This window comes from Pan paniscus, chromosome 5 (genome assembly GCF_029289425.2).
Source record: "Pan paniscus chromosome 5, NHGRI_mPanPan1-v2.0_pri, whole genome shotgun sequence".
In the NCBI taxonomy this organism is placed as follows: Eukaryota; Metazoa; Chordata; class Mammalia; order Primates; family Hominidae; genus Pan; species Pan paniscus.
The window spans coordinates 169,378,563-169,406,459 of NC_073254.2; the positions used below are offsets into that span (position 1 = coordinate 169,378,563).

Below are 27,897 nucleotides of genomic sequence, written 5' to 3' on the forward strand. Positions count from 1 at the left end.
GCCACTTATCTAGCACTTTGCACAACCTAGTACTGTTGAGTTTGTCATGTAGCTTTGTCAGATTTCCCCAACTGCAAGTTTTTTGTCCCGTATGCATTGAAAAAGAAGGCCTTAAAGGCTCAATCCACTCCTACAATATTCTGCAACCAGGGTAATATGCAGTCCTGTAAGGTTTTGTTCCTTTGCACCTCGTGGAAGTTCATGATATTTAAAATAAATAATTACTACTACTACCAGTTTGTACTTTTTGCTGTAGGCAGGACAGATATAATGCAATTGGCTCTAATTATGTTGTCACTAATCCTTGAAGCTCCTTGAGTTGTTTTCTCCATTTTACGAAGAATGAAATGATAGTATTGATATTTTATTTACATGTGTACTTACTATGTGCTCTTTTTATTATCTTACTTGGATTACTCATTTAATTCTCCTAACAATCCTATGAAGTAGCTACTCTATCATCACCATTTTATAGATGAGGAAACTGAGGCACAGAGAAATTAAATGATTTGCCCAAGAAGTTACTGCAAGTAAGTAGCATATTAAACTTCATAAACAAACCCATGGAATCCTAGAGTTTATACTTAGCCAGCTATCACTGTGTATCAAATACTGTTTTATATACCTTATATCATAATTGTCTCATCTAGCACTTATGGAACTGAGGTTGAAATATTTAGCAACATTAGGTTATCTCTGTTTTAAACTATTAACATGTTCTTTCACCAGAAAATTTTAGAAGCGTGCGTGGCTGGTTCTTTTAGTTCTACTCTTAAGAAACTACTCTTCAGGAAAGTTTATGCCTGTCTCAGAGTAACATTTTATTTATTCATTGGTTCCTTTTCTTTGTTAAGATTTTAATAGTAAAGGCCAATACTTTGTCAAGTTTAAATTATGTAAATTGAGTAGTTTATGTGAGATACATTACTAGTTATTCCTTTTATTTTTAAAAGTTAGATCTGTGGGAATTTAGCTTTGCTCCACCGTTTACTTTGTATGGCACCTTCTTGATAGTAAAAGATTTTTCAGAAATTTACCTGCCCAAAAACAGCTTTTATTTTATAATAAGCTTCATTTTTAGCTGACCTATGGTGATCCATATGTGTTTATTGTACAACTACATTTTCCTACACTCTTAAATATATAGTAGCTGCAGAATCTGTTTGTGTATACTTAATAGAGGTAATTTTTTCTTCCCCTAGTTATTTCTTTCCCATTGAATCAAGTTACATACAAGTTTCTAACCATTCCTGTTATAGGCTTGTTGGTGATTGACTTCATTTTAATAATCTTTTTATTTCATTGCCTTTCACCCAGTTTTTTAAACTCATGAAATTCCACACCCCTTTCCATCTCTATTTTCCTTCCTTAAATCAATACTTTACTATAAGCACCTCTTATATGTGATCCTTTGACCATAGTCATCTTGGTTTTTGATTAGTCCCTTCCCTGCCTTTCATTTACTGTGTTATCAACTAGAGGTCTTGTAGGAACTGGAGTAAACTTTACTTGAAGAAACATTCAGATAAGCAGTTGTCTTGAGAGGGCTCATCACAGTGGATTCAAAGATGAATCAGTGAACATACTTGGGCTTTATACTTAGGGACTTTGATTCAGTAGGTCCAGGGTGAAGCCCAGTGATTTTGTTTCAGGTGGTCCACAGACCAAACTAAAAAATGCTGATTTAGGAAACACACCCTTTTCCTGATGAGGAAAGTTGCCGTTTTTGTACCATATCTTAAATCTTAAGGAGCTTTTAAGGTTTTGGCACCTTTTTTTCCTCCTGCTTACACACTCAACTTTGTTTGCTCTAAGATTTACCTGTTTTGAACATCATCAGCCTTGTAAAATGGAATTACTGATTCCATGGTTCTCTACCTTGACTTCCCATCACAGTTACTGGTGGAGTATCTTGTTTTTACTTTGAGTAACAGAGATGCGTGTGTAGGCCCTACATCCAGACATTCTAAAACTCATTATCAGGTTTGAGTTACCTCCCCAACTTTGGACTCTGCGTTTCAAAGCTCTGGGTGGTGCTGCTGCTGCTGCTGGATTGCTTTTGCTGCTGCTGATGCTTTCTCCACCTTACTCCTTCCCCTTACTTCTCTCTTTTACTAGGTAACACAGGAATATAATACAGAATTCAACAAGCACAAAAAGGTGTACAGTGAAGAGAAAGTTTCTTAAGTCTTCCTCCCCAGCCCTTATTCTCCCAGATTCCCTCTTCTTCCTCAGATAATCATTGTTATCAGTTTCTTCCCCAAGTGATTTAGATGTGCATCCAGAATGGAGAAACACTAACTTAGTGCTAGCAAGCAGGATATTACATAGGCATTAGGAAAAAATCAAGTGGGGAACGACCCCTTTAAGTCTTTGTAAAATAAAGATAAAATCTAAAGGCTAACCTTCATATTGTTGCCTTGACATTGTGAATATAAAGTCTTATTCTGAGGAAATAATTTAAATATGGAAATGGTCCACGTACAAAAAACTTTTTGCGTAGCTTTCTAGAGAAAAATTAGAAACAACTTAGTTATTTGTTTACAAGACTGGCTAAATAGTAATATATTGACCTGATGGACTGTTATGCAGTCATTTAAAACAATGCTTATTTTCTAACTTTTCTTCAGGTGTATATTTTATTGCTCTATATATAGAGAGTGAGAGATTAAATATATATTTATATATTTGTGTGTGTATACATATGTAAAGAGACATACATACACGTATATGTTTTTTAACCCACTAAAACTTTGGAGTCCAAATTACATTTATGCATAAAAGTTAAATCCTGCTTCTCTATTTGCTTGCTTCTCAGTGTTGACAGATGTCTAGATAAAATTTAACTAAATTTCTCTACAATGTCCTTTACTGGATATTGGTTTCTTTATAACATTCATCAAAACCTCAATTATGTGCATCTAATTGGTCCTAGCTTCTGCTATCCAAAGTGGAATCATGCCCTTTGAACACAAACACCTGCTTACCTTAATTAGTACATCTGTATGCCTTCTTATGTTACCACATCAGTTTATTTGATCCTGAAATCGGAGGAGAAGTAGGTAAACAAGCACTCTACAGAGCCTCATTTTGGATTGTGCAAATCTCAAAACTTTTGATTAAATATACTTAATATGTTAGAAAGGTAGATCGTGTCACAAAATCATGTCATAAAATGTAATCTCAATTTTAGAACTTCAGGTAGTCTTGGACTACATAACACTTTGAAGCATCTTCATTTCCCCTAGTCTAAACTGTAAGATGAAATATAAAACACATTATTTTCACTTTTTATTGAATATTTTTTATTACAGAAACAATATATTAAATAAAATAGGTTTTTAAAATTTATTTGTGTGTTTTTTATTAGATCAAGAAGGTGTATAATGAAGAGTAAATCTCCCTTAATTGCGTTCCCTAGAGGCAGCCAGTGTTACCAGTTCTTGTGTATCCTTCCAAAGATATTCTGTGCACGCAAAAGCGTGTGTGTTCTTGTATGTAAGAGAATACAGAACACTGTTCTGCACTTAGTGGCGGTAGTTTTTTAACTGAGTATTGTATCTTGGGGATTATTCCATATTAGCATCTCATTCTTTTTAATGGCTGTATAGTACATTATACTTTTGTGAATGACCATAGTTTACACATCACTATTAACAGATACTTAAGTAGTTTTTGGTTGTTTATCATTAGAAACATGCTTTGGCAAATATATATAGTTTTCTGTGTGACTGTATCTGCAAACAGATTCATAAAAATAGAATTGTGAAGTCAAAAAATAAATGCAGTTTTAATTTTGATACAGATTGCCAAATTGACATCTATAGAGACTGCACTCTGAGGTGAGGATTCCCCTCACCAAGTGATGTGTTAACAGACATTTGGATGTTAATTAAAGATCATTATTTTTTAATAAATTAAAGCTCCCATGATGCACCGCCCCTATACTTTTTTGTTTGGTCTCCAATTTAAAATTTTCCCCAGTGAAAATTATTTACATGATAATGTCTTTCTGTTTTTGCCAAATATTACATGACTACTTCCTTGCATTTTCTGAGGTTTTAATAAGTTTTAATGTCTGCATAATAGTCAAGTATTAATAAATTACAGTTTGAAAAGCTGCTTTCCAAAAGTTAAGCTGTTTGGTTCTTTTTTGGTTTTTACTGTTAGAAAACTATTTTAAACTTAGGGTAGGTGTGGTGGCTAACACCTGTAATCCCAGCACTTTGGGAGGCCGAGGTGGGTGGATCACCTGAGATCAGGAGTTCGAGACCAGCCTGGCCAACATGGAGAAACCCCCGTCTCTACTAAAAATGCAAAAATTAGCCAGGCGTGGTGGCAGGGACATGTAATCCCAGCTTCACAGGAGGCTCAGACAGGAGAATCGCTTGAACCCAGGAGGTGGAGTTTGCAATGAGTCGAGGTCACACCATTGCACTCCATCCTGGGTGACAAGAGCAAAACTCCATCTCAAAAAAAAAAAAAACTATGTTAAACTTACGTTGAATTACTTCCTTAGCATAAATTCCTAAGAGAGAAAGGTACTGCTGTCTTTTGATTACCTTACTTACATGACACTGTTTACCTGTGTGCTTCCTACCTCAAGATGCTTATGGATAAATAGGATCATGCCCAACTAAATTTGAGAAATATTGCATCTGCTGCCGCTACCCAAAGATTAACAGTGCATATTAAAGTCCAGAAATAAAGAAACCTCCTTAACTTTAAGTAACAGCATTTTTCAAATGTATTGCCACAAAAAAAAAAAAAAAAAAAACTTATTTTTCCATGTAACACTTAACGAATGCTATTGAAAGGCTCTTTGAGAAGTGATAAATGACAAAGTGATATATTGGGCTTTCAAATAGATTTCTTAAAATTTGAATTATTGAATCTGTTCTGATACCTCCTAATTTAATCATATTTCCTAATGTCCTAGAGAATTCCAAATGCTTATTTCCTTCTAACTAAAGGTAATGGTAGTTCTACTTTAGCACATAGAAATGTAGGAGACTGCCATTCAACAGGTATTTGTAGAAAGCTTAGTATGGCCTTATTAAAGGCAAGATTTCACAGTGCTTCTGTGACTAAAATTGGGGGTTAACTGAAAGTGAGACTCAACTTCATTTTATACACGTAGATGTGGATTGTCAAAATGAGCAACCATTAAACAAGGTTACAGAAATAAGATGATAATCTTAGTTTATTCAGGCTGCTGTAACAAAATACCATAAACTAGGTAGCTTATAAACAACAGAAGTTTATTTCTTGTAGTTCTGGAGGCTACGAAGTCCAAGATCAAGGCACCAGCAGACTGAATGTCTGGTGAATTCCCACTCTGTGGTTCGTAGGTGGCACCTTTTAGCTATGTCCTCGCATGGTGGAAGGGGCAGCTCAGCTCCCTCGGGCCTCTTTTATAAGGCCACTAATCCCATTCATGTAGGCTCCACACTCAAACCTGATCACCTCCCAATACTGTCATCTTGGGGGATAGGATGTCACATACGAATTTTGAGGGGACCTGACCATTCACACCATAGCAGGTGAGGATGGATCTAAAGCATAAAAATCTTTCCAGCCTTCATCTGTAGATCTTGACATCAGATGTTGAGTATTCACTCTTGTAGTGTGGAATTTAGGATTTTGTTTTTGTTTGGTTTGAAATGAATTCCAGCATTAAAATCTCTTATATGATTAATTTGCTACAAACAGACTTTCACCTATCCATAGAATTTTTTTACAGTAATTTATAAAAATGCACCTGTCATTTCAAAAGAGCATATCGTATTTTTTACAGATACCTTGACTATTCAATTATTTCATTCACCAGCATTATGACATTTGTAACAGTCTAGTGGCTGGAAACCGAAATAACCACGTCTTTATTATTTACTTTTAATTTATTTTACTTTTTAAAAGTAGTGTGTTTTCAGCATAAAACATTTTAGCCGGGTGCAGTGGCTCACTCCTGTAATCCCAGCACTTTGGGAGGCTGAGGCAGGCAGATCACGAGGTCAGGAGTTCGAGAGCAGCCTGGCCAATATGGTGAAGCCCCATCTCTACTAAAAATACAAAAACTAATCGGGCGTGGTGGTGCGCACCTGTAGTCCCAACTGCTCAGGAGGCTGAGGCAGGAGAATCACTTGAACCCAGGAGGCGGAGGTTGCAGTGAGCCAAGATTGTGCCACTACACTCCAGCCTGGGCAATAAAGGGAGACTCCGTCTCAAGGAAAAAAAAAAACACACACACACACACGCACACACATTTTAGCCTTGATGGACATAAAGTAATAGTAAAGACTCTTTATCAATATGTAAATGGATTACATTATACATTGTTTAATTTAGTCTATGCTTCTGCCCCCTTGAACGGTGTTAATGAACATCTGTCCATGTCAGTACATTTAGATGAACTTAATACTTTACAACATTTAACTTGTTTCTGAATTTGTCATGTTATAAATTATACTGTAATAAACATCTTTTCTTATGTATCTTTTTTTTTCTTTTTTTTTTGAGACAGAGTCTCGCTCTGTCACCCAGGCTGGAGTGCAATGGTGCGATCTTGGCTCACTGCAACCTCCATCTCCTGGGTTCAAGCGATTCTCCTGTCTCAGCCTCCTAAGTAGCTAGGATTACAGGCATCCACCCCTACACCCGGCTGATTTTTTGTATTTTTAGTAGAGACGAGATTTCACCATGTTGGCCAGGCTGGTTTCGAACTCCTGACCTCAAGTGATCCACCTGCCTTGGCCTCCCAAAGTGCCAGGATTACAGGCGTGAGCCACCACGCCCGGCCTTTTCATGTATATCTTTACATGATTGTCAGTTTTCTCAAATAAGCTCCTAGAAGTGAAATTGCTGAGTCATAGGGTCTGCAAATTAAATTAGATCTGCAGTTACGTTCTCTCAGAAATGTGTGTGTATAAGTTGAGTATCCCTTATTAGAAATGCTTGGGACCAAAAATGTTTCGGATTTTGGATTTTTTCAGATTTGGGGATATTTGTGTATATATATAATATCTTCAGGATGGGACCCACATCTAAACACGATATTGATTTATATTTCATATCCACCTTAATACGCATAGCCTGAAGGTAATTTTATACAGTATTTTACATTATTCTGCACATGAAGCAAGTTTGTCTTAAGTACTTATGTGAAATTTTCCACTCATGCTCGCATCCTGTTGAACTCAAAAAGTTTCCAGTTTTGGAGTATTTCATATCTTCAGATTAGGGATGCTCAACTTGTATTATTCTGTCTTCCGGCATCTACTGTGACTAATTAGAAGTTCATCAATCTAGTTATTCATTTGTAGATTATGGCTCTTTTCTCTCTGATTGTTTTAAAGATAAAATATTTGTCTTTGGTACTCTGCAGTTTCACTACAATACATCTAGGTGCAGATTTCTTTTTATTTTTCTCTTCAGAACTCTGTGTGTGTGTGTGTGTGTGTGTGTGTGTGTGTGTGTGTGTGTGTGTGTGTGTTTTCAGTATATTATAAAGAAACATTGTCAGTTTCTCAACCATTATCTCTTTGAATTTTGCCTTTCCCTTATTCTTTCACATCTTTCTACAAGTCCTCTATTAGATGCAGTACGTATTTTCATTCTGTTTCTCATTTTCTCTTCCATATATTCCATTGCTTTATAAGCTCTGCTGCTTTCTGGTTGCTGTTCTCTTATCCATCTTCCAGTTCACCTTTCTCTGTGGTCTCAAGTACCTTCTGCTGTTTAACCTATTCATTGATTGTTACATTTTATGATGATATATTTTCTAGAAGTCTTAATTGATTCTTTTTCAAATTTTGCCTTTTCACTTTATTTCTTATTGTTATGATTTCCTTTTATCTCCACAGTCATTTTAAATATTTTTATTTTATAGCTTCTTTCAGGTTCTGTTCTCTTACATTCTTAGATATTAATCATCTAATTAATGTTCCTGATCTTTACTCATAGTGGATTATTTCTTTGTGCTTTTGAATTTTATTTAACATGAGCTCATTTTCAACATGATGTTATTTGTTTTTCATTTTTTACCTCTAGAAATCCTTTGCTTCCTGGGTTAAAGAAATAAGATTCCATAGCAGTTTTACTTTTGTTTCTGCCAGGAATCCTATGGTATCACCAGCCTCAGACCAATTTTTTTGTTAATTTCTATTTTAAGTTTCTTTTCTACACCTGTAGTGTAAATTTGGATTCCACACCTGTGCATGGTGCGGGCTCGTGTCTTTAATTTTGTAAGGGAGATGTTTCCTTCCCACTCATGGCTCTAGTGAATTTCAGTTCTTGTGGCTTCTATGTGGCAATGGATAGAGGTTTAGCTGCTTTTTTCTAGTAAGGAAGGACCTTCCAGAATCTATGCTTTATGCAACTATTTCATTTAAATAAAATGTCTTTCTGGTGTGGTCCTATAATGTGTCTTCTTTCCACATAGTATTAAAACCCCAGCTCCAGTATGTCTAGTTCTGATAACTATATCTCTCTCCTTCCAAACTCTTCTCCCCCACATATCACCACAGTATTTTAACTTAAACACTTATTATAGTGGCTTTTAATTCTGTCTTTGTTTCTGGCACCAGGGAATTTTTTTCTTGCAAGCTCTGCTGTTACAAAACAAAGTCAATCATTTTTTCATTATTTCTGGTTTTTCATAACAGAAGAGGTTCTGAACTAGCTCAGTACACTATCATTCTGGAACTGAAGCCAAGTTTTTTTCTCCCAAAAGTAAGACTTAAATTTTCCTAAATGTGCTTTTGGTATCTATTGAGATAATAGTATAAGTAGTCTCCATTAACTATTAATATAATGGAAGTACATTAATAAGTTTAGTTTAAAGTGAGATACCAGTAATAAATCCAGCTCTATAGTTTGTATACTCTGTTTCCTAATCTTTTATTCAAAAATTTTGTGCCAGTTTTTTTAAAGTAAATGCTCTTGGTATATAGGTATTTTGTTTGCTTTATTTGCATGTTAGATTTTTACATCAGAAAATGATAGCCTTTTTTTTCTGATTTTTTTTTTATGTTAGCCTGTGTTAGTTTGTTCTTGCATTGCTATAAAGAAATACCCAAGACTGGGTAATTTAGAAAGAATAAGGGTTTAATTGGCTCCTAGTTCTGCAGGCTGTACAGGAAGTATGTTGCCAAGCATCGGCTCACCTTTTGGTGAGGCTTCAGGAAGCTTACAATCATGGCCGAAGGCACAGGGGAAGCCAGTGTGTCACATGGCAAGAGCGGAAGCAAGGGAGGAGGAAGTTTTAAACAGCCAGATCTCATGACAACTCAATCATGAGAACAGTGCCAAGGCAGGTGGCACTAAACCATTCATAAGAAATCCACCCTCATGGTCCAGTCGCCTCCCAGCAGGTCCCATCTCCAACACTGGGGATCATAATTCAACATGAGATTTAGAGAAGACAGCATCCAAACTATATTATTCCGCCCCTGCCTCTCAAAATCTCATGTTCTTCTCACATTTCAAAATATAATCATTCCTTCCTAATAGTCCTCCAAAAGTTTCAGCTCATTTCAGCGTCACTCAGAAGTCCAAAGTATCATCTGAGTTAAGCCAAGTCCCCTTTACCTATGAGTCTGTAAAATCAAAACAAGTTATTCACTTTCAAGATACAATGGGGGTACAGGCATGGGGTAAACATTCCCATTCCAAAAGGGAGAAATTGTCCAAAAGAAAGGGGCTACAGGCTTCATACAGGTTTAAAACCCAGCAGGGCAGTCATTAAATCTTAAAGCTCCAAAATAATCTCCTTTGACTCCATGTCCCGCATCCAGGCCTTTGAGCAGCCCTGCCTGTGTCTGCAGGGTTCAGCCACGGCAGGTGTTCTCATGAGTTGGAGTTGAGTGTCTGCAGCTTTTTCTAGCACAAGGTGTAAGCTGCTGGTGGACCTAACATTCTAGGGTCTGGAGGACAGGGGTCCCTTTCCCCAGCCCCACTAGGCAGTGCCCCCATGGAGACTCTCTGGGGCCTCCAACTCCACATTTTCCCTCCCTACAGCCCTAGTAGAGGTTTTTTTGTGAGGGCTCTGTGCCTGCAGCAGGCTTCTGCCTGGCCAGCCAGACTTTCTCATACATCCTCTGAAATCTAGGTGGAGGCTGCCAAGCCTCCTTCACTCTTGCACTGTGCACACCTGTAGGCTTAACACCACAGACGCTGCCAAGGTTTAAGGTGGCATACATTCTCCAAAGCAGCAGCAGCCCGAGTTGTTCTTGGGGCCCTTTGAGCCATAGCTGGAGCGGCCTGGATTCAGGGAGCAGTGTCCTGAGCTGTGCAGGGCTGGGCCTGGCCACCTGAACCATTATTTCCTCCTGGTTTCTGAGCCTGTGATGGGAGGGGCTGCTGCAAAGATCTCTGAAATGTCTTCGAGGCCTTTTTCCCATTGTCTTGGCTGTTCGCACTTGGCTCCTTTTTAGTTGGGCCAATCTCTAGCAAGTGGTTAGTCCACAGCCTGCTTGAATTCCTCTCCCGAAAAAGCCTTTTCTTTCTCTGCCACATGGCCAGACTGCATGTTTTCCAAACTTTTATAGTTCTACTTCCCCTTTAAATATAACTTCCAACATTAAGTCATTTCTTTGCTCCAACATCTGAGTATAGGTTGTTAGAAACATCCAGTCCACATCAGAAATTTCTTCTGTCAGATGCCCTAAATCATCACTCCTAAGTTGAAACTTCCACAGATCCCTAGGGCATGAACACAATACAGCCAAGCTCTTTGCTAAGGCATAACAAGGCTGACTTTGCTCTGGTTCCTATAAGTTCTTCATTTCCATCTTAGTTTTTATCACCTTGGCCTTCCCTGTCCATATCACTATCAAGATTTTGATTATAACCATTTAACCAGTCTCTAAGAATTTTCAGATATTCCCTCATCTTCCTGTCTTCCTGAGTCCTGCAAACTCTTCTAACCTCTGCCTGTTACCCAGTTCCCAAGTTGCTTCCACATTTTCAAGTATCTTTATAGTAGTGCCCCATTCCCAGTATCAGTTTTCTATGTTAGACCATTCTTACATTGCTGTAAAGACATACCCAAGATTAGGTAATTCAGAATGAAAAGAGGTTTAATTGGCTCATGGTTCTGCAGGCTGTACAGGAAGCATGGTGCTGGGCATCTGCTTCGCTTCTGGTGGGACCTCAGGAAGCTTACAGCTATGACAGAAGGCAAAGGGGGAACCTGGATATCACATAGAGCGGGTGCAAGAGACAGGAGGTGCCACACACTTTTGAACAGCCATATCTCATAAGAACTCACTATCGTGAGGACAGCGCTAAGGGGATGGCACTAAACCACTTAATGAGAAATCCGTCTCCATGATTCATTCACCATCAGGCCCCACCTCCAACACTGGGGATCACAGTTCAGAATGAGATTTAGAGGAGATAATACCCTAACTATATTATAACCTTTTAAAGTAAATTGAAAACTGAAATTTGTCTGGACTTTGGAACAATTTAAATTACACAAAAATTACCTTTTTTTGGAAAGTTTTAGAAAACTATCCCATCTGGCTTGGTGTACTGGGAAGGGGAAACTAGTCAAGAGCAGTTAACTTCAATCTTTGACAGACTTTGCCATATTTTTATAGTCATTGTTTTGAGGTGTTGTTTTGTTTTTAATATCAAGGCAGCTTGTTTTCTAGAAAATAATTCATCTAATCTAAATCTATAACTTAAGTACAATAGTAATGTTTTTCCCTTGTCCCCTCCCTCCCATTTCTCCCCATTTTCCCTAGTGTTAGAATTGCAAGAGCTTTGTTATTTTATCAGACTTGGTTGAATACCAGCTTTGGTCACAAATGATTAATATTCTATAGCTTTTTAAATTAAAATTATACTTTTCTTCCCTAAATACCACTACAGGAAGGGACCTTGGAGATTTAGTCCATCCCTTATTATTGACTAAGTATCTAAGCTAACAGTATTTATAGGGGGGAAATGTAATATAAACATTGAATATTGATTAAACAAAAATTGTAAAATAAGTAACTGGGCTAAGGAGTATAGCAGTGGAGAAGTATGGTGTGTGTATATATATATATATATATGGGGTAGGCACTGAGTTCTAAAGCTAAATCTTTATTTTCTCATAAATGGCACTAAACCATTTATGAGAAATTCGCCCCCATGATTCATTCACCACCAGGCCTCACCTCCAACAGTAGGTAGGAATGTGGAGAAACAGCTCAGTCTTGACCATGGTTACCTCTACAGAGTAGGAATCAAAGGTGTAGAGGCATGAGGCAGGGAAAGTTTCCCTAATGAGCTTCATAGCACTTGCTGGCTTTTTAAACTGTTTACATGTTTTCTTTCTTAAACATTTTTTAAAGTTTCATTACAGGATAATGCCACAGTAAAATATTTTCTGAACAAAAAATTCATTAAGATGTTTGAAAATCCATCTTTAAACATGCTCTTCCGTTTTTTTGAGGATAGAATGTTGACCATTGTGAAAAAATTAATAATTACTATATAATGTTTTATCCATAATATAACTAATGATATATTTAAATTATATGGTAGGATTTTCTCATTCACACTCAGGTTTTAATTAACGCCAGTACCACAGATGCACCTCACATTTTTCTCTGCAGGTCAGATCTGTCCTTTGAACGCTAGACCCATATATCACAACTCCCTGTATGATATCTCTATTTGGATGTTTTACAGGTATCCTAGATTCCACAGGTTCAGAAACAAACCTGTAATCCTTCTCTTTGTTTGTACTCTTTGATTTTTCCCATTGTTTCCTAATTCAGAGATGAGACCACTATCCAGTTGAGCAAATCAGAAATCAACTTTGACACCTCCTTCGCTTTTGCCCCAATTTCTAATCCATCACCAAATTTCTATACATTTTTACTTCCTAAATATCCCTTAAGGTCTTCCACTTCTCTCTACCTAGTCTCCATTGCTATCCACAGTACAGGCTATTACCATTTCCTGGCTGAACTACAGCAGTGGTTTTCTGACTGGTCTTCTCATATATTCTTTTACCCTTTTTCCATACAATAGCCGTTTTTTATACACACATGATTTCTTGATCATGTCACCTTTCCTACCTCTGAGCTTTAAATCCTTCATCGGCTTCCCATTGTTCTTAAGATAAAATCCCCAAATGTTAATGGCCTATAAGGCACTTCATGATTTGGGCCCTACCTATTTTGCTTGATCTTTGCTCTCTACAGTTTTTTCTAATGTACCATGCTCCCATGCTCTGCTTTGGAATGATGTGAAAGAGAAAAACAGTGGCTGTGATAGCCACAAGCGAGATGGCAGGCAGCAGACCGAGTGCAGAAGAGGTAGACAGAAGACAAAATAATGAGCAAGTTAAAATAGTTATCTAAATTATAAACGTGTATTTATGTGCCTTTAACCTAGCAATTTCTGTGATCTGCAGGGCAAGGACATTGACTCTAATACTTGTACTATCTCCAGCATGGTATCTCCTGCATACTAGGCACTCATTCAATGTATGGTTGGTAGATAAATAGATGATGATAGTCCCAGTTTTAAATACTCTTATCTAGTTGCCTCATAAATGCCCAGATTTTCATAAGACCTATATATCCAGTTGCATTCTTTGTTTCTGTTTGTTTTTTTAATCTGGAGACGTGGTCTCGTGTTTAAACAGTTAGCTTTTGTATACTCTTATAGTCCTAGAAACATCCACTATGATAAACTGCACTGAATATGAAGCATAACTTGCAGTCTGAGTGAGCCATTAACCAGTGCCTAGTACTCTTTGCTGTAATAGTTACTAAGAAATCAAAAATTGTTTACATAATCTTTAAGAAAGGAAAGAATATGGCACATTTTATAAACCGTTCCAATATGTCTACTTATGTTTTGTAGTGCTGTATATACTCTGCTACTATTTAGAAGGAATTAACCCTCCTAGATCATTTTAGCTGGTGGAAGTTTAGATGCCAGAACTTTATACCTATTGCTGCAAACATTTCATAAAGTATGATTTCTTTATTCTTTTTCTCAGGAGAGGGTTTATTTTGCATCTTAACATAGGAAATGTGTCTCTGTTTATTATGAGAAATAATTTTACAGAGTAAATTTATAAGATATTTCTTGGTTTTTGTTTTGAAATTAAGTAAATACCAATTGTTTCAGTAATGTGTTTGGGTTGTCCTTACAAATGACTTACTGCTCCACAAAGGCTACATTTTCAAATAGTTATATTGCTTTCACTCTTAAAGTTTACTTTTGCTGGATGTAGTATGTGGGTTGATTGACAGTTTGGTTTTTTCCTCTTTCAGCACTTATATTATGTCATTTCACTGTCTTCTGATGCCTCCATTGTTTCCGATGAGAAGTCATCATTTAAATTATTGTCATTCTGTTTCTTGGCTGTTTTCAAGATTTTCTTTTTGGTTTTCAGGAGTTTGACTATCTTGTGCCTATGTGTAGTCTTTGTTTTTTTCTATTTGGGATTTGCTGATATTTTAAATCTGTAAATTTATATATTTTACTAACAAAATTTTTAGCCATAATTTCTTCAAATTTTTTTTCTACCTCATTCTTTCTCCCCTTTCCTTCTGAATCTCCAATTACAAGTATGTTATGGTACCTTGCCACAGGTCCCTAAGGTTCTGTTTCTCTCCTCCCCCTCGCCCACAGTCACTTTTCTATTCATCCTTCAGATTGGATAATTTCTATTGCTTTGTCTTCAAGTTCACTGACTGTCATTTCCCATCCATGGTTAAGTCTACCCAGTGAATTTTTTTCAGTTATTTTATTTTTTAGTTCTTAAATTTTTATTTGCTTTATATATGTATAATTTCCATTTCTTTGCTGAGAGTTCCAGGCATATTTGCGCTTAAATCCTTCAGCATAGTTAAAATAGATGCTTTAAAATACTTATGTGCTAATTCTAGCAGCTGGCTCATCTTGGGCTTTGTGTCCATTGGTTGCCTTTTCTCTTGAGTATGGGTCAGTTTTTTTCTGTTTATGTGTAACAATTTTGGATTTTATTTAGAACATTATGAATGCCATGTAGAGATTCTGGATTCTGTATTCCTCCAGTGAGTATTGATGTTTGGTTTGTTATCTGTTTCAAGCCAGATAACTTGACTACACTTAAAGTATAAGCTCTGAAATCGCAGTTCAGTTATTTTAACCTTAGCCTTGCTGCTTGAATGGAATCTGTCGCACATATGTATAGTTTGGAGATCAAAGATAAATACAGAGTTTATACACAGAATTTAGGGCCTCCTCTCTGTGGTTCTCTCCTTCCTGTGATTTACTCACTAAGCTTTCAGCTGTTGTGATCATGCCATTGTCTGTCCTTTGGTTCATCAAGCAAGTAAGACTGCAGTTTTTTTATCTGAGTTTTAGCTACCCAAACTAACTGGGACCTGCTCTCTGAGTAAAAGCCATTAAAAAATGGAAAGTTACCCTTGCTGTTTCCTTCTTCCAAGTGCTGACCCCTTTTTCTTCCCTCCACCAATTTGTTTCTTCCTCCTTCAGGTACTTTTTTATGCATTTCTACTGCTTATAGTTGTTATTCATGAAAGATTTGGTCTGGTAGGCGTTACTCAGCCATCACAGGAAGTAGAACCCATAAAATAAAATTGTACAATTGAAGAATGTTATCATTTGTGTAGGTGATAGTCTTTATTAGAAAAGCAGGCAAGTATGGTGAGAGATTTCAGTGTATGTTTTAATAATGAAATACGTTGAAATTTGTTTTCATGGTTCATCCTCCTTTAAATAATAAAAATGTCTCAATCAGACTATTTGCCTCTCCCTCAAATTGTGTATAAATTTTTTTTTCAAATCTAGATCATTTGAAATATGTTTTGGAAGCCTTATAGAAGGAAACTATAAAGAAACCTTATAATAAAATATTCATTTTATTCAACAAATGTGTTGCATCTTCTGTGAGCCAGGAATGATCCAGATCCTGGAGATAGAACAGTGAACTTCAGAGTCCTTGATCCCGTGGGGCTAATGTTTTGGGGATGGAGAGATAATAAAATATATCTCAGGTATTGATACATGTTATGAAATAAAAGCAGTATGAGGGTGCAATGGTGGGAGATGGGGAAGAGTTATGGCATTATTTAGATAGAGGGATTGGTCAGGGAAACTGTCTCTGAAGAAGTGACATTTGATCAACATTCTTAATGACATAAGAGAAGGGAACCATGCAGGTGGATCTAAGGGAAAACTGTTCCAGTAGTAAAGGAGCAGCAAATCCGATAGCCCTAAGGGAAGAACAAGAGTGACTTCTTTGAGAAATCACCAGACTGGCATTTTGAATTGAGGGAACAAGGAGAGGGTAGAAGATGAAGTTAGAGGGGTGGTAGATAGCCAGGGGCTTTGTTACATTGCATTTTGAACAGGGAAGGTGATGACTCTGATTTACTTTTCACAAAGATCACGCCGCTCAGTAAAGAAAATACTGGGGACGGGAAGAAGTGGTATGTTGGCAAAAAGAAGGAAGGTGGGGAGGAGACCTATTGAGGCCTTTGCAGTAGTAGTCTAGATGAATTATGATGGTGGCTTGGACAAGAGCAGTAACAAGTGGGAAAAATTGGTTAGATTAAGAATACTTTTTGTATATAAGCCAAGAAGTCTTGATGGTAGATTAGATGTGGGATGAGAGACCAACTGGATGAATGGTGGTACCATTTACTGACATGGAAAAGACTGGGAAAGGATTGATTTGGATGGGGGAGGAATTAAGAGTTTGATTTTGGACATACTGAGCTTGAAATAAGTTGATACACAAAAGGAGATGTCAGTTAGCCAGTTGGATATGTTAGTCTCAAGGAAGAGATTGGAGATGGAGATAATAATTTGCCAAGCCCCAGTATATAGATATTATTTAAAGCAATATATTTGAATGAAATTACCTTGAAGATGAATGTAGATATAGTTGAAAGGAAACCATAGATCTGAACTCTACCAGCCACCAACATTCAGATGTCCAGAAAAGGAAAAGGATCCAGCAAAGTAAACTGAGAAGAATCTGCCAGTAAGTAGAAGGAAAGCCAGAAGAGTATAAACCTCAGAAGCCACATGAAGAAATTGTTTAAAGAATGAAGGAGTAGTGGTTGAATGGGTCCTGAGCTACAGAGAGATCTAGTAAGTTGAGGACTGAGAACTCACCATTGGGTTTCATAAACTGAAAGTGTATAGTGGCTTTGATAAGTGTAGTTTCAGTGGAGAAAAACTATGAAGGCCTGAGTGGGGTAGGTTAAAAGATTAGAAGGGAGGGAGGAAGGGAAGACACTTACATATAAACAACCCTTTCCAGGAGTTTTAGCCCAAAATTGGGGGAAGAGGGAGAAATGAGCTGATAGAGAGGAGTCAAGGAAGGCTTCCTTAAAATGAGCAGTTCTATAGCATGATTGTCGCCACTTAAATTATTTTAAATGTCCTTTACTAATTTCTAGTACTTTCTCTCCTGCAACCCATTTATAGAAACACTACTTTTGAATGCGAAAATTTGTGTGTGTGTGTGTGTGTGTGTGTGTGTGTGTGTGTGTGTGTGTGTGTGTGTTTACACAGAAATACTTTTGGAAAATCTACAATGCAAATAACTTGATGTTGGCAGTGATTTTATCCATGAGATGTAACTAAGCTAAAGCCACATAGATAAAATAATTAAGTACAATTTAATCAAGTGATGATAAAAAACTAAAAGGCTTATTACTATATAAGTGAGCACTTATTTTATTGAGCACTGAGGAGTTCTATAAATCTACTCAAAACTATTTTAAATATCTACTCTTATGCTGAAGACTGTTCATAAAATGCTAGATATACAATAATAAAAGAGACCCAGTTTCTACATTCATGAATATATAGACCTGTATTTTTAGGCTTATGTTAACGAGGTTAAAAAGAGAAATACCACAAATAAGAAATTAGTTTTAAAGAGATTGTCTTCTTATGAAATTTGTCCTAATGAAAGGTATTTTCAAATAGCATGATTTTAAATGTCTTAATATTTTATTTAGGTTAATGTACTTATCTCCTATTTATATCCCCAAAAGATTTTTCAACATTAAACATGGTTTACCTTAGAAACAATAGGAATAAAAATAAGGTGGGTAGTTTTCAACTTCGACCACACATTAGAATCACCTTGGGATCTTTTAAAACTCCATATGCCCAGGCTGCTCACTCCTCAGCCAATTAAATCAAACCCCTTGGGAAATATTAGTATTTTAAAAATACTGATTTAATAGAAGCAGAGGGAATAAAATGCTACTAAGCTCCTGAGAATGAATTGATTGTGCATTTAAGGATTAAGTATGTTTGAAAGATAAAGCAAAATATTGAATGCATTGGGTTTTGAATCATTAAGTTTTAGACAAAACGGAGTCATTTGTAGTACCAAATTTTTTCAGTATCCAGAATTTAAGAATTTAGATTACTCACCTTGGGGTAATCATTAAGAAAAAAATCAGTGATACTATTTCTTCTCCCTTTTTAAAAGAATCTGGGAAGACAACCTTGAAAGTAATTTCTTACTGGAATGCTTTTTGGCTCAGCCATTATAGAGCATATAAATACATAAGAGTTAGACAGTATAAAAGTTTACCATCAGAGTTTATACTAAAAAGATAGTATAACTATATGGAAAGCATTTTAGGTCTAAATGTTTTTATAGTTCATAATGTTAAGTGCTAAAGCACATATTCTTTTGTACTGAAATTTTAAATCCACAACAATATTCCTTCTATAATCAGTTCTCATTAAAATTTTTTTTCTTTCTTTCACAGAAAATGCTTGGACAGAAGAGATGAGTACTATTTCCACTAAGGCCTAGAATTGCCTACTGTACAAATAGTCCTGATCAGGCAATATACGAATGGCCCAAGGAAGCCACCAAATTGATTTTCAGGTTTTACATGACCTGCGACAAAAATTCCCTGAAGTACCTGAAGTTGTTGTATCCAGGTGCATGTTACAGGTCAGTGTTCAATGATTTCTGAATTTGTTAATACAAACCTGGTATTTTTTTAAACATTGGAAGAAAAACTCTTTTAGGTTATCTTCTTGTTGGTGTTAGTGTATTATGATGAAAAGAGATAAACTTTGGTGTCTGATAGTCATGTGGCCTTTAGCAAGATGGAGCTTTCTGTACCCATCTGTAGTATGGATAATACTTGACTTGTAGAGTAGTTGTGAGAGTTAAATGAGATCTGAATGTAAAGCATTGATAATATCTGTACTTACTAGATATGAGCTTTCTTAACTTTTCTCCCACCTGTTCTGCCAGGAGAGCTAATTTCAGATCTTAGTATGAAAGTGAGAAAAATGATTAAGGAGTCAGGAAACTTGGGTTATAATCCTAAATGGGCACCCCAAGCATATCTGATAAAGAATATGCCCTCTGTGCTTTAGGTTTTTTTAATCTGTAAAATAAAAGAGTTTGACTAGACAATGCCTAAGGTCCCAATTCCAAATGGGGGAAAAAAGTCTGTTTTTATATTTTTAAATTTAATTTGTAAGTTTTCCAATTAGTATCACCCTCTAATTTGTACATTGTTCTTAGTATACACAGTTTTGGAAATTTACAATTCCAAATATTGAGTGATAGTTGTGCCTTTCTATTTTATTAAACTGGAAATCTTTGTATCAGAAATGTATTTGGGGCCATGTGCTGTGACTCACTCCTGTAATCCCAGCACTTTGGGAGGTTGAGGCGGGTGGATTGCTTAAGGCCAGGAGTTCAAGAGCAGCCTGGCCAACATGGCAAAACCCTGTCTCTACTGAAAATACCAAAATTAGCCAGGTGTGGCAGCCCACACCTGTGGTCCCAGCTACTCAGGAGACTGAAGCACGAGAATTGCTTGAACCCAGGAGGCAGAGGTTGCAGTGAGCTGGGATCGCGCCACTACACTCCAGCCTGGGAAACAGAGAGAGACCCTATCTCAAAAAAAAAAAAGTATCTGGGGCTCAGTCAAGCATATTTACTCTTGAAGTGATTTTTAAAGTTTGAAATTATATGAAATTTTTATCAAATCTGTAATTTATAATAATGACTACATTTTGTTCACACCCTTATCACTATTATCACCTTTTAATTGGTCTACCTGCCTCTACCTAACCCAGTTTTAGTCTCTCCAATCTATCCTCTTCTGCCAGAGTGCAGAGCTGTTCACACACTTAAAACCTGTTGATTGTTCCCTGTGCCCTTCTGAATGAAGCTCATATAGCTTGACTAGGGCATACAAGGTCTGTGATCTGGAATCCTGGCTGTTTCTACACCCTGATCTTTGTCCAGTCCTTCCTGTTCATACCCTATGTTCTGGTCATCCTGAGCTGCATGGAATTCTCCCACCAGCAATGCCTTTTCTTATAGTATAATGGTTAAGAGCATATCTTTTGGTGATGAACCAAACTGAGTTCAAGTTTTGACAGTTGCTAGCAGTAACTTAATTAACTTCTCTGACCCTCATTTTCTGACTTTCATTTCCTCCACTGTACAGTGGGAATAAAAAAAACTACACAGAGAGTTAAATTTGACAATGTAGATAAAACAACCAGTAGGGTAACTGATTCATAATGAGTATTCAATAAATGTTAGCAGCCAATACTAAAAGGAATAACAACAGCAGAAAGCCCATAAGGTATATTTGGTAAATGAATCAGTAGTTTACATTTGTTAATATAGAATGTGAAAAAAAAAAGAGAGAATAAAAACATGTAATAAAGATGGAGTCAGAAGTTAAAAGAAAGTGTGGGAAAGGAGCGGAGATAGTGGGGAAAAATAGTCTCCCCCCTAGAACCCAAGTAACTTCTCCCTAACTTTTCAAGTAAAAGAGAATTTTGTGGTAAAATAAAGCTATGCTGTTCAGTAGGTTATTAAAAAACTAACAGAAAGATACTGTAAGTTCTTTGATAAATTTCTGTAGACTTCGTATTGAAAGAACTGTCCAGAGCATTTCCCTACATATAGTACAGGTATAGAGATTTTGAAATACCCTAACTGGGAGTAAAACATAGAGCCTTTTGTAGAATTACTTTAAAATATTTTCAAAAAAAAATAGAGCACTCTAATGTACTCTTACAGTATAATCTCTGGTATGTGTTAAGAAAAACAAGATGCAGAGCAGAGTATATAGACAGAGCAAGACAAATATTTACACATCCATGTATTTGTCTCTGTTTGCATAAAGAAATACTGGAAGAATTAAAAACAAAATTAATAAAAGATGGTTATCCATGGTAGGCCAGAGGGAACAGGCCTGATGGGACAGAGTTAGGACTCAGACTTCTCAACAGGTATCTTTTTTTTATGGTTTTAATCTGTGTTAATAAATTACGTATTTAAAAATAAAATAATTAAGCTTTAACCCAAAAATAAAAAATGAATGGTTTTCCATTTCCTTTGGGCATCTAGTTACATCACCTTCCCTATGTTAATCTGGCTTTACAAAAGCAAACTCCTCTACTTAGCATGCTTCCCAACACCTGGTGTTAATTAAAATGAAATACTTTGCTTGCCTGAAACAGACCACACTTTTTAAAAGTGAGTTGATAATAATTTAGGGTATCCAGGTAATGTACTTTTTAGCTGATATAACAAGAAATCTGACAAGAAAGGAATAGGAAGAGCTCCTTCCTCTGTGGTTTCAACTGGGGTGCAAGTTTTCCCAAATTTAGAGCAATATTTTTAAACGGGCAAATTAAGCTACCTCTAAATGACAGCGTCTCTTTTGGGGCTGCTCTTCCTTTCTCAGTTGGGTGGGTTTCTGTTCTTTTGACAGATCCTTCCTGCAGTATACTGGTTCAGAACTTTTTAAAATTAGTAAAGGATCATGCCATGCTACCAATTCTGTGTACATGTTCTTTTTAAACATCTTGCTTGTCAGGGAGAGAACAAAAGTGTCTATCCTCTTTTCTCTTAAGTTTATCTGTTGCACAGTTCCCTCTTTTTGGAACTACTCATATCTTTTCCTTCTGCTGTGAATTCTGTAAGATAACTTATAACCAACAGGTGTAATTTATATCTTTAAAGTTGATTTTTATATTTGGTAATTAAATCTGAAAACTCAGAAGAATATGAAAATATTGCATAGTTTTCACTTTGGTTTTTTAACTTAATTTTTTACCGTTTTTAAATTCTCTTAACATGACGATTGAATCTGTAAGTTTAAAATTGGTATTTCCTTTCAAAGTACTGCATTAAGTATTGTTCATTCAGTATATGCAACACTTAATATTTAAGTGCCATGTACTTAGTGGAACCTTCTCAGATGACCTTCACCCATTGTCCTTATCCATATTTCTATGATAACACCTACCAGACTGCATTTCATTTGTGTTCACATTATTCTCCTCCACTAGACTGTGAGATTCTTGCGATCAGCGATCATATTCCTTTCTCCTTGCCTAATGAATGCTCAGTAAATGTTGGTTAAAGGAGTGAATGAATGCCATAGGGTATATATGCTTTGATACTATCTGTAATCTCTGTGTCTGTGCAGGAGTTTGGGGAAAAATGAAAGAGGAACTGGAATTAATGATTCAGACCTTTTTATAGCTTTGAGGAGAATGCAGATTTGTGGCTATATACCAAAAAGCAGTGATTTTCCACCTTTTAAAAACTCACATCCCACCCCTTTTGATACACTTCAAGAGAGTCTTCTACCCTTTCTCACTGAAAGTAACCAGGGCTGCTTTGAGAAATGGCTGATTGCAAGTCTGGAGTAGATGTACATGATAAGCTAGAATATCTTGTCATATCAGAAAGCAGAGAAGCTTTGAAAAACTACTGGATTCATGTCGTATACCGAGGAGCCAACTTGAAGCTGTTCCCAGTAACTTGAAGAGGGGGCATAATGACCAAAACTGATTGAAACACATCAAAATATTAAAGACACATGAGTTTATAATGATACTAAAAATAAATCATAGTCACCTTTGGAGGTTGCTAGGGACCAAATTTATTATTCTGAAAATTGGTGAAAAGAATTTTTTTATCCTGCCTCTTCTGTGCAGAATGTAACCAAATAGTTGAAGAGAGCAAGCATTTCAAGGAAGAATTGCTGCTAAGAATGAAGAGGAAATCCATTTTATGTTTTTTGGAGACTGGGTCTCGCTCTCACCCAGGCTGGAATGCAGCAGTGGGATGATCATGGCTCACTGCAGCCTCAACCTCCTGGGTTCAAGTGATCCTGCTACTTCAGCCTTCTGAGTAGCTGGGGCTGCAGGTGTACTACTATACCTGGCTAATTAAAAACAAGATTTTTTTTTTTAGAGACAGGGTCTCACTGTGTTGCCCAGACTGGTGTCAAACTCCTGGGCCCAGCGATCATCCCGCCTTGGCCTCCCAAAACGCTGGGATTACAGGTGTGAGCCACTGCGCCTGGCCAAAATCTTATAATTGGGACATTCCAGTATTACTGTTTAGCACCCCTAACGAAATAGTGTTTCTAAGCAGTGATCATCAATAGCTGCTAAAAATCATTAGTTGGATCAAGCTGACAACATCTGAATCTACCAGTCGGTTTTAAAATCACAAAAAGACAGGCAAACATTGCTGTGTCTCCTTGTATGATTTGACAGTGGATGTCTATGATGGTCACCAAAAATTCAAACATAGACTTCATCACATCCCTAGATATAACTACTAGTTTACAATGAAATGCAGGGGAAATTGATTGACCACGGGGTGCAGTCCAGAATAGGGGAAATTCTACTACACAAATACCAAGTTTTCTCAACAAACAAATGGCTAGAAAAAATTTTAAAAGAGGGGAGGGGCTGGTTATTAGAAGAAACCTAAAAGGCTTATCAGCCAAATGAAATATGTAGGCCTTATTTAGATCCTGATTTAAACTAACTGTACAAAGACATTTTTATGCTTTAATTTAGTGCTATTTGAATATTAGGTGATGCTAAGAATTGATTATTTTAAGGTATGATCATGGCATCGTGGTTATGTTTTTAAGTCCTGTCTCTTACAGTACATATTGAAGTATTTACAAATCAAAACGAGATAATGTCTGAGACTTCATCTAGTTTGGTAGGGGGAGTAGCTGAGGCATATACATCAAACGAACAAAGATGGGTGATAAGTATGTGGGAGTTTATCATATTTCCTCTCTCTTTTATATATGTTTAAAATTTTCTAAAATAAAAATTTTAATAAAAAGTACATTTCCTTTTGTCCTAATGTAACCTTATAAAACCCCTGTAAGTTCTTTTATGTTTTGCTATTAAGAAAGTAATGTCTGTAGAGTGTAAATAATTTGAGTGCACATAAATTATGGCATAACTGAGCTAGAATATTGCTTTTTGATATGAACATATTGAATAATTACAGAGATTACAAAGGATTAAAGGAATTTTTGAGCGCTCAAGAGAATTAAAGAAGAAGGCTAAATATGAGTATCAAGCTTTTACAAAGGAAATGTGGAATTGGATTTGGTAGGGAATGTAAATTTTAAATTGAGAATGATGACAGAGAGGAGGTGAGAGGAAGATAAAGTCTCTGGGCTTTGGCTTAGAAGGAAGAAGAATTTACTTGGAATGGCAATAAATTTAACTTAAAGCAAAAAGGGCCAATCAGGTTTGGCAAAAGATAAGATCTAATTATAATAGGAATCGTTGATAAAGATTGTGATCAGTTTTTCAACTTTATTTGAAAAATTAGTATGTATCAATTCAGAGTTATTAGTAGGATAAAAGGATTTTTCTACCATGAGAGGTTTAAGTTGTTGGTTTTAGGAAGGGGGAAGTCAAACCTTGCTCACTATCCTTTTATATTACCTGTTGAAACAATGTGAACTGTCATTTCCTTAACAAGGCATCAAGATGCCTTTTTAGTCCACTTCTTTCTTAATATGATTTTTATCTCATATCAAACTGCCTGTGGACATTTTAACTTGGTTATTCATCTTTCTTAAGTCTAAAACTCTCCTTTCTGTCTGGTTCTTAATCTTCCAGGCTTATTTGAATTGTTTCTCTCTTGTGGCCAAATTGTGTTGACAATTTATATTATTTTAAAATTTATTTCCATTATCAAACGCTCGTTACTTTGTGTCTTCTAACTGCTCATCTTGCCAAAGGTTTTTCACCTTTTCATTCATCTTAAGTATCAATAGACTTCTCTTCCCTGAATACCCTTTGTGTCTTTACTTCTCTGTTCATCCACTTTCAGTAGCTCTCCTCATTGCTTATCATACAGTCAAACTCTAGCGTGACTTATTTTTCAAAACTCCTTCGTTATTTAATTCCAATCTGCTTTTGCAACAATTTGTTTAACAACTTTTTCAATAGAAATATTTAGCTCCAGCCAGATCTGTTCCAGCCATCTTGTTTGGAACATGCTTTTACTTAATTCTCACCTTTATGTTCTTCTTTACTCGTGCCATTCTCTTCACCAAGAATTGTTGTTGTTGTCGTTGTTGTTGTTCAAGTTCTACATATTCTATGAAAACCATCAGGCCATACCTTCCTCATTAACTCAGTCCTTTCTTCGGTAGCCTACAATGTTAATTCTCTGTTGAACTTCATTGCCACTTAATATTTGGCATGTACTCATGTTACCTTTTCAGAAATCTGTGGTTTGTCTCCCTTTCTAGGGGAAAAGTTTGGTTTTATATGTCTTTGATTCTTCCACAGGCTCACAGTGCTATGCATATAGTATGTGTTTGGCAAACATTTTCGCGGATGATTTATGACTACTGGTTAGTCAGTGTCTTTTGAGAATTCTTTAAAAACAATCTGAGGTTCCCCCCCCCCAACCCCCGCCTCTGGAGTAGATTTTTATGATGTTATCTAAAGGCAGAGATAGGAGCTAGTTCTTCTGGAGGCTACCTTGAGCCTCCAGAGAGAGAGAGATTACACAAGTTAAGAGGAAGCGTGTGAAGGATTGAGATGACTGGTATGAATTTCAGAACTTTAAATGCTACAAATGTAACTTTTTAAACATTTATTAGTTTAAACAAATGTGTATAGCACTTGATACATTGTGCTATATATCAAACATTGATCGAATATTTTTCCATTTAGCTTTTTAAAAAATGTTTGATTATACAGTATTATATACTTAAGTTGAATGATTATATTTTGTTCAACATTAAAATTGCCTTTTTAATTAGGTTATAATTTTACTATATCTGTCTGAATCCATTTTAATCCTCTTATCCATTGTAGCTGCTAAAGTGGAACAATGATTTGATTCACTTTGTTAGTCAGAGAGAGCTTTTCCATTACATTAGTAGTGAGGATTTTTAATTCAATCATTTGCATAAAAATACTTCTCAAATTTAAATATCCAAATATATGTTATAATTGTATTAGCCAGTCACTTGTTAATCATGTATTTGTAGAGATGCAAATATAAGCATTAGCTTCTGATTGTTAACATCAATCAATTTATTTTGTTTTCATAGAATAATAATAACCTGGATGCCTGCTGTGCTGTTCTCTCTCAGGAGAGTACAAGATATCTTTATGGTGAAGGAGACTTGAATTTTTCAGATGATTCTGGAATTTCTGGTCTACGCAATCACATGACTTCTCTCAACTTGGACTTGCAATCACAGAACATTTACCACCATGGAAGAGAAGGAAGTAGGATGAATGGAAGTAGGACTCTAACGCACAGCATTAGTGATGGACAACTTCAAGGTGGCCAGTCCAATAGTGAACTATTTCAGCAGGAGCCACAGACAGCACCAGCTCAAGTTCCTCAAGGCTTTAATGTTTTTGGAATGTCCAGTTCCTCTGGTGCTTCAAATTCAGCACCACATCTTGGATTTCACTTAGGCAGCAAAGGAACATCTAGCCTTTCTCAACAAACTCCCAGATTTAATCCCATTATGGTAACTTTAGCCCCAAATATCCAGACTGGTCGTAATACTCCTACATCTTTGCACATACATGGTGTACCTCCACCTGTACTTAACAGTCCACAGGGAAATTCTATCTATATTAGGCCTTACATTACAACTCCTGGTGGTACAACTCGACAGACACAACAGCATTCTGGCTGGGTATCTCAGTTTAATCCCATGAACCCTCAGCAAGTTTATCAGCCTTCACAGCCTGGTCCCTGGACTACTTGTCCTGCATCTAATCCTCTGTCACATACCTCATCTCAACAGCCAAATCAGCAAGGCCACCAGACCTCTCATGTCTACATGCCAATCAGTTCACCTACTACTTCACAACCACCAACCATTCATTCATCTGGTAGCTCACAGTCTTCTGCCCATAGCCAATATAACATTCAGAATATTTCAACAGGACCTCGAAAAAACCAGATTGAAATCAAACTTGAACCCCCACAAAGAAATAATTCTTCAAAACTGCGTTCTTCTGGACCTCGAACCTCCAGCACTTCCTCTTCAGTCAATAGCCAGACCTTAAACAGAAATCAGCCCACTGTTTACATAGCTGCCAGCCCCCCAAATACGGATGAGCTGATGTCCCGTAGTCAACCTAAGGTCTATATTTCAGCGAATGCTGCCACAGGAGATGAACAGGTCATGCGGAATCAGCCCACACTCTTCATATCCACAAACTCTGGAGCATCTGCTGCCTCCAGGAACATGTCTGGGCAAGTGAGCATGGGTCCTGCCTTTATTCATCACCATCCTCCCAAAAGTCGAGCAATAGGCAATAACTCTGCAACCTCTCCTCGAGTGGTAGTCACTCAGCCCAATACGAAATACACTTTCAAAATTACAGTTTCTCCCAATAAGCCCCCTGCAGTTTCACCAGGGGTGGTGTCCCCTACCTTTGAACTTACAAATCTTCTTAATCATCCTGATCATTATGTAGAAACCGAGAATATTCAGCACCTCACGGACCCTACGTTAGCACATGTGGATAGAATAAGTGAAACACGGAAACTGAGTATGGGATCTGATGATGCTGCCTACACACAAGGTA

At 36.6% G+C, this 27,897-nt stretch overlaps 1 protein-coding gene across 13 annotated transcripts in view; it reads left to right on the forward strand.

Annotated features, from left to right (window-relative positions):
* The window catches only part of TAB2 (TGF-beta activated kinase 1 (MAP3K7) binding protein 2), a 93,000-nt gene that overhangs the window by 33,527 nt on the left and 31,576 nt on the right, over positions 1–27,897 (forward strand). For 5 of the 13 annotated variants that reach the window (XM_034963057.4, XM_034963059.4, XM_055114204.1 and 2 more), the window contains 2 exons: positions 18,765–18,955; positions 26,394–27,894. In XM_034963057.4, the coding sequence (XP_034818948.1) occupies positions 18,854–18,955; positions 26,394–27,894 (1,603 nt within the window). In that variant the 5' untranslated portion in view covers positions 18,765–18,853. Of the gene's footprint in view, positions 1–447; positions 531–18,764; positions 18,956–26,393; positions 27,895–27,897 lie in introns of all 13 variants that reach the window. The other 8 variants (XM_055114202.1, XM_055114209.1, XM_055114208.2 and 5 more) reach the window with 3 other exon arrangements.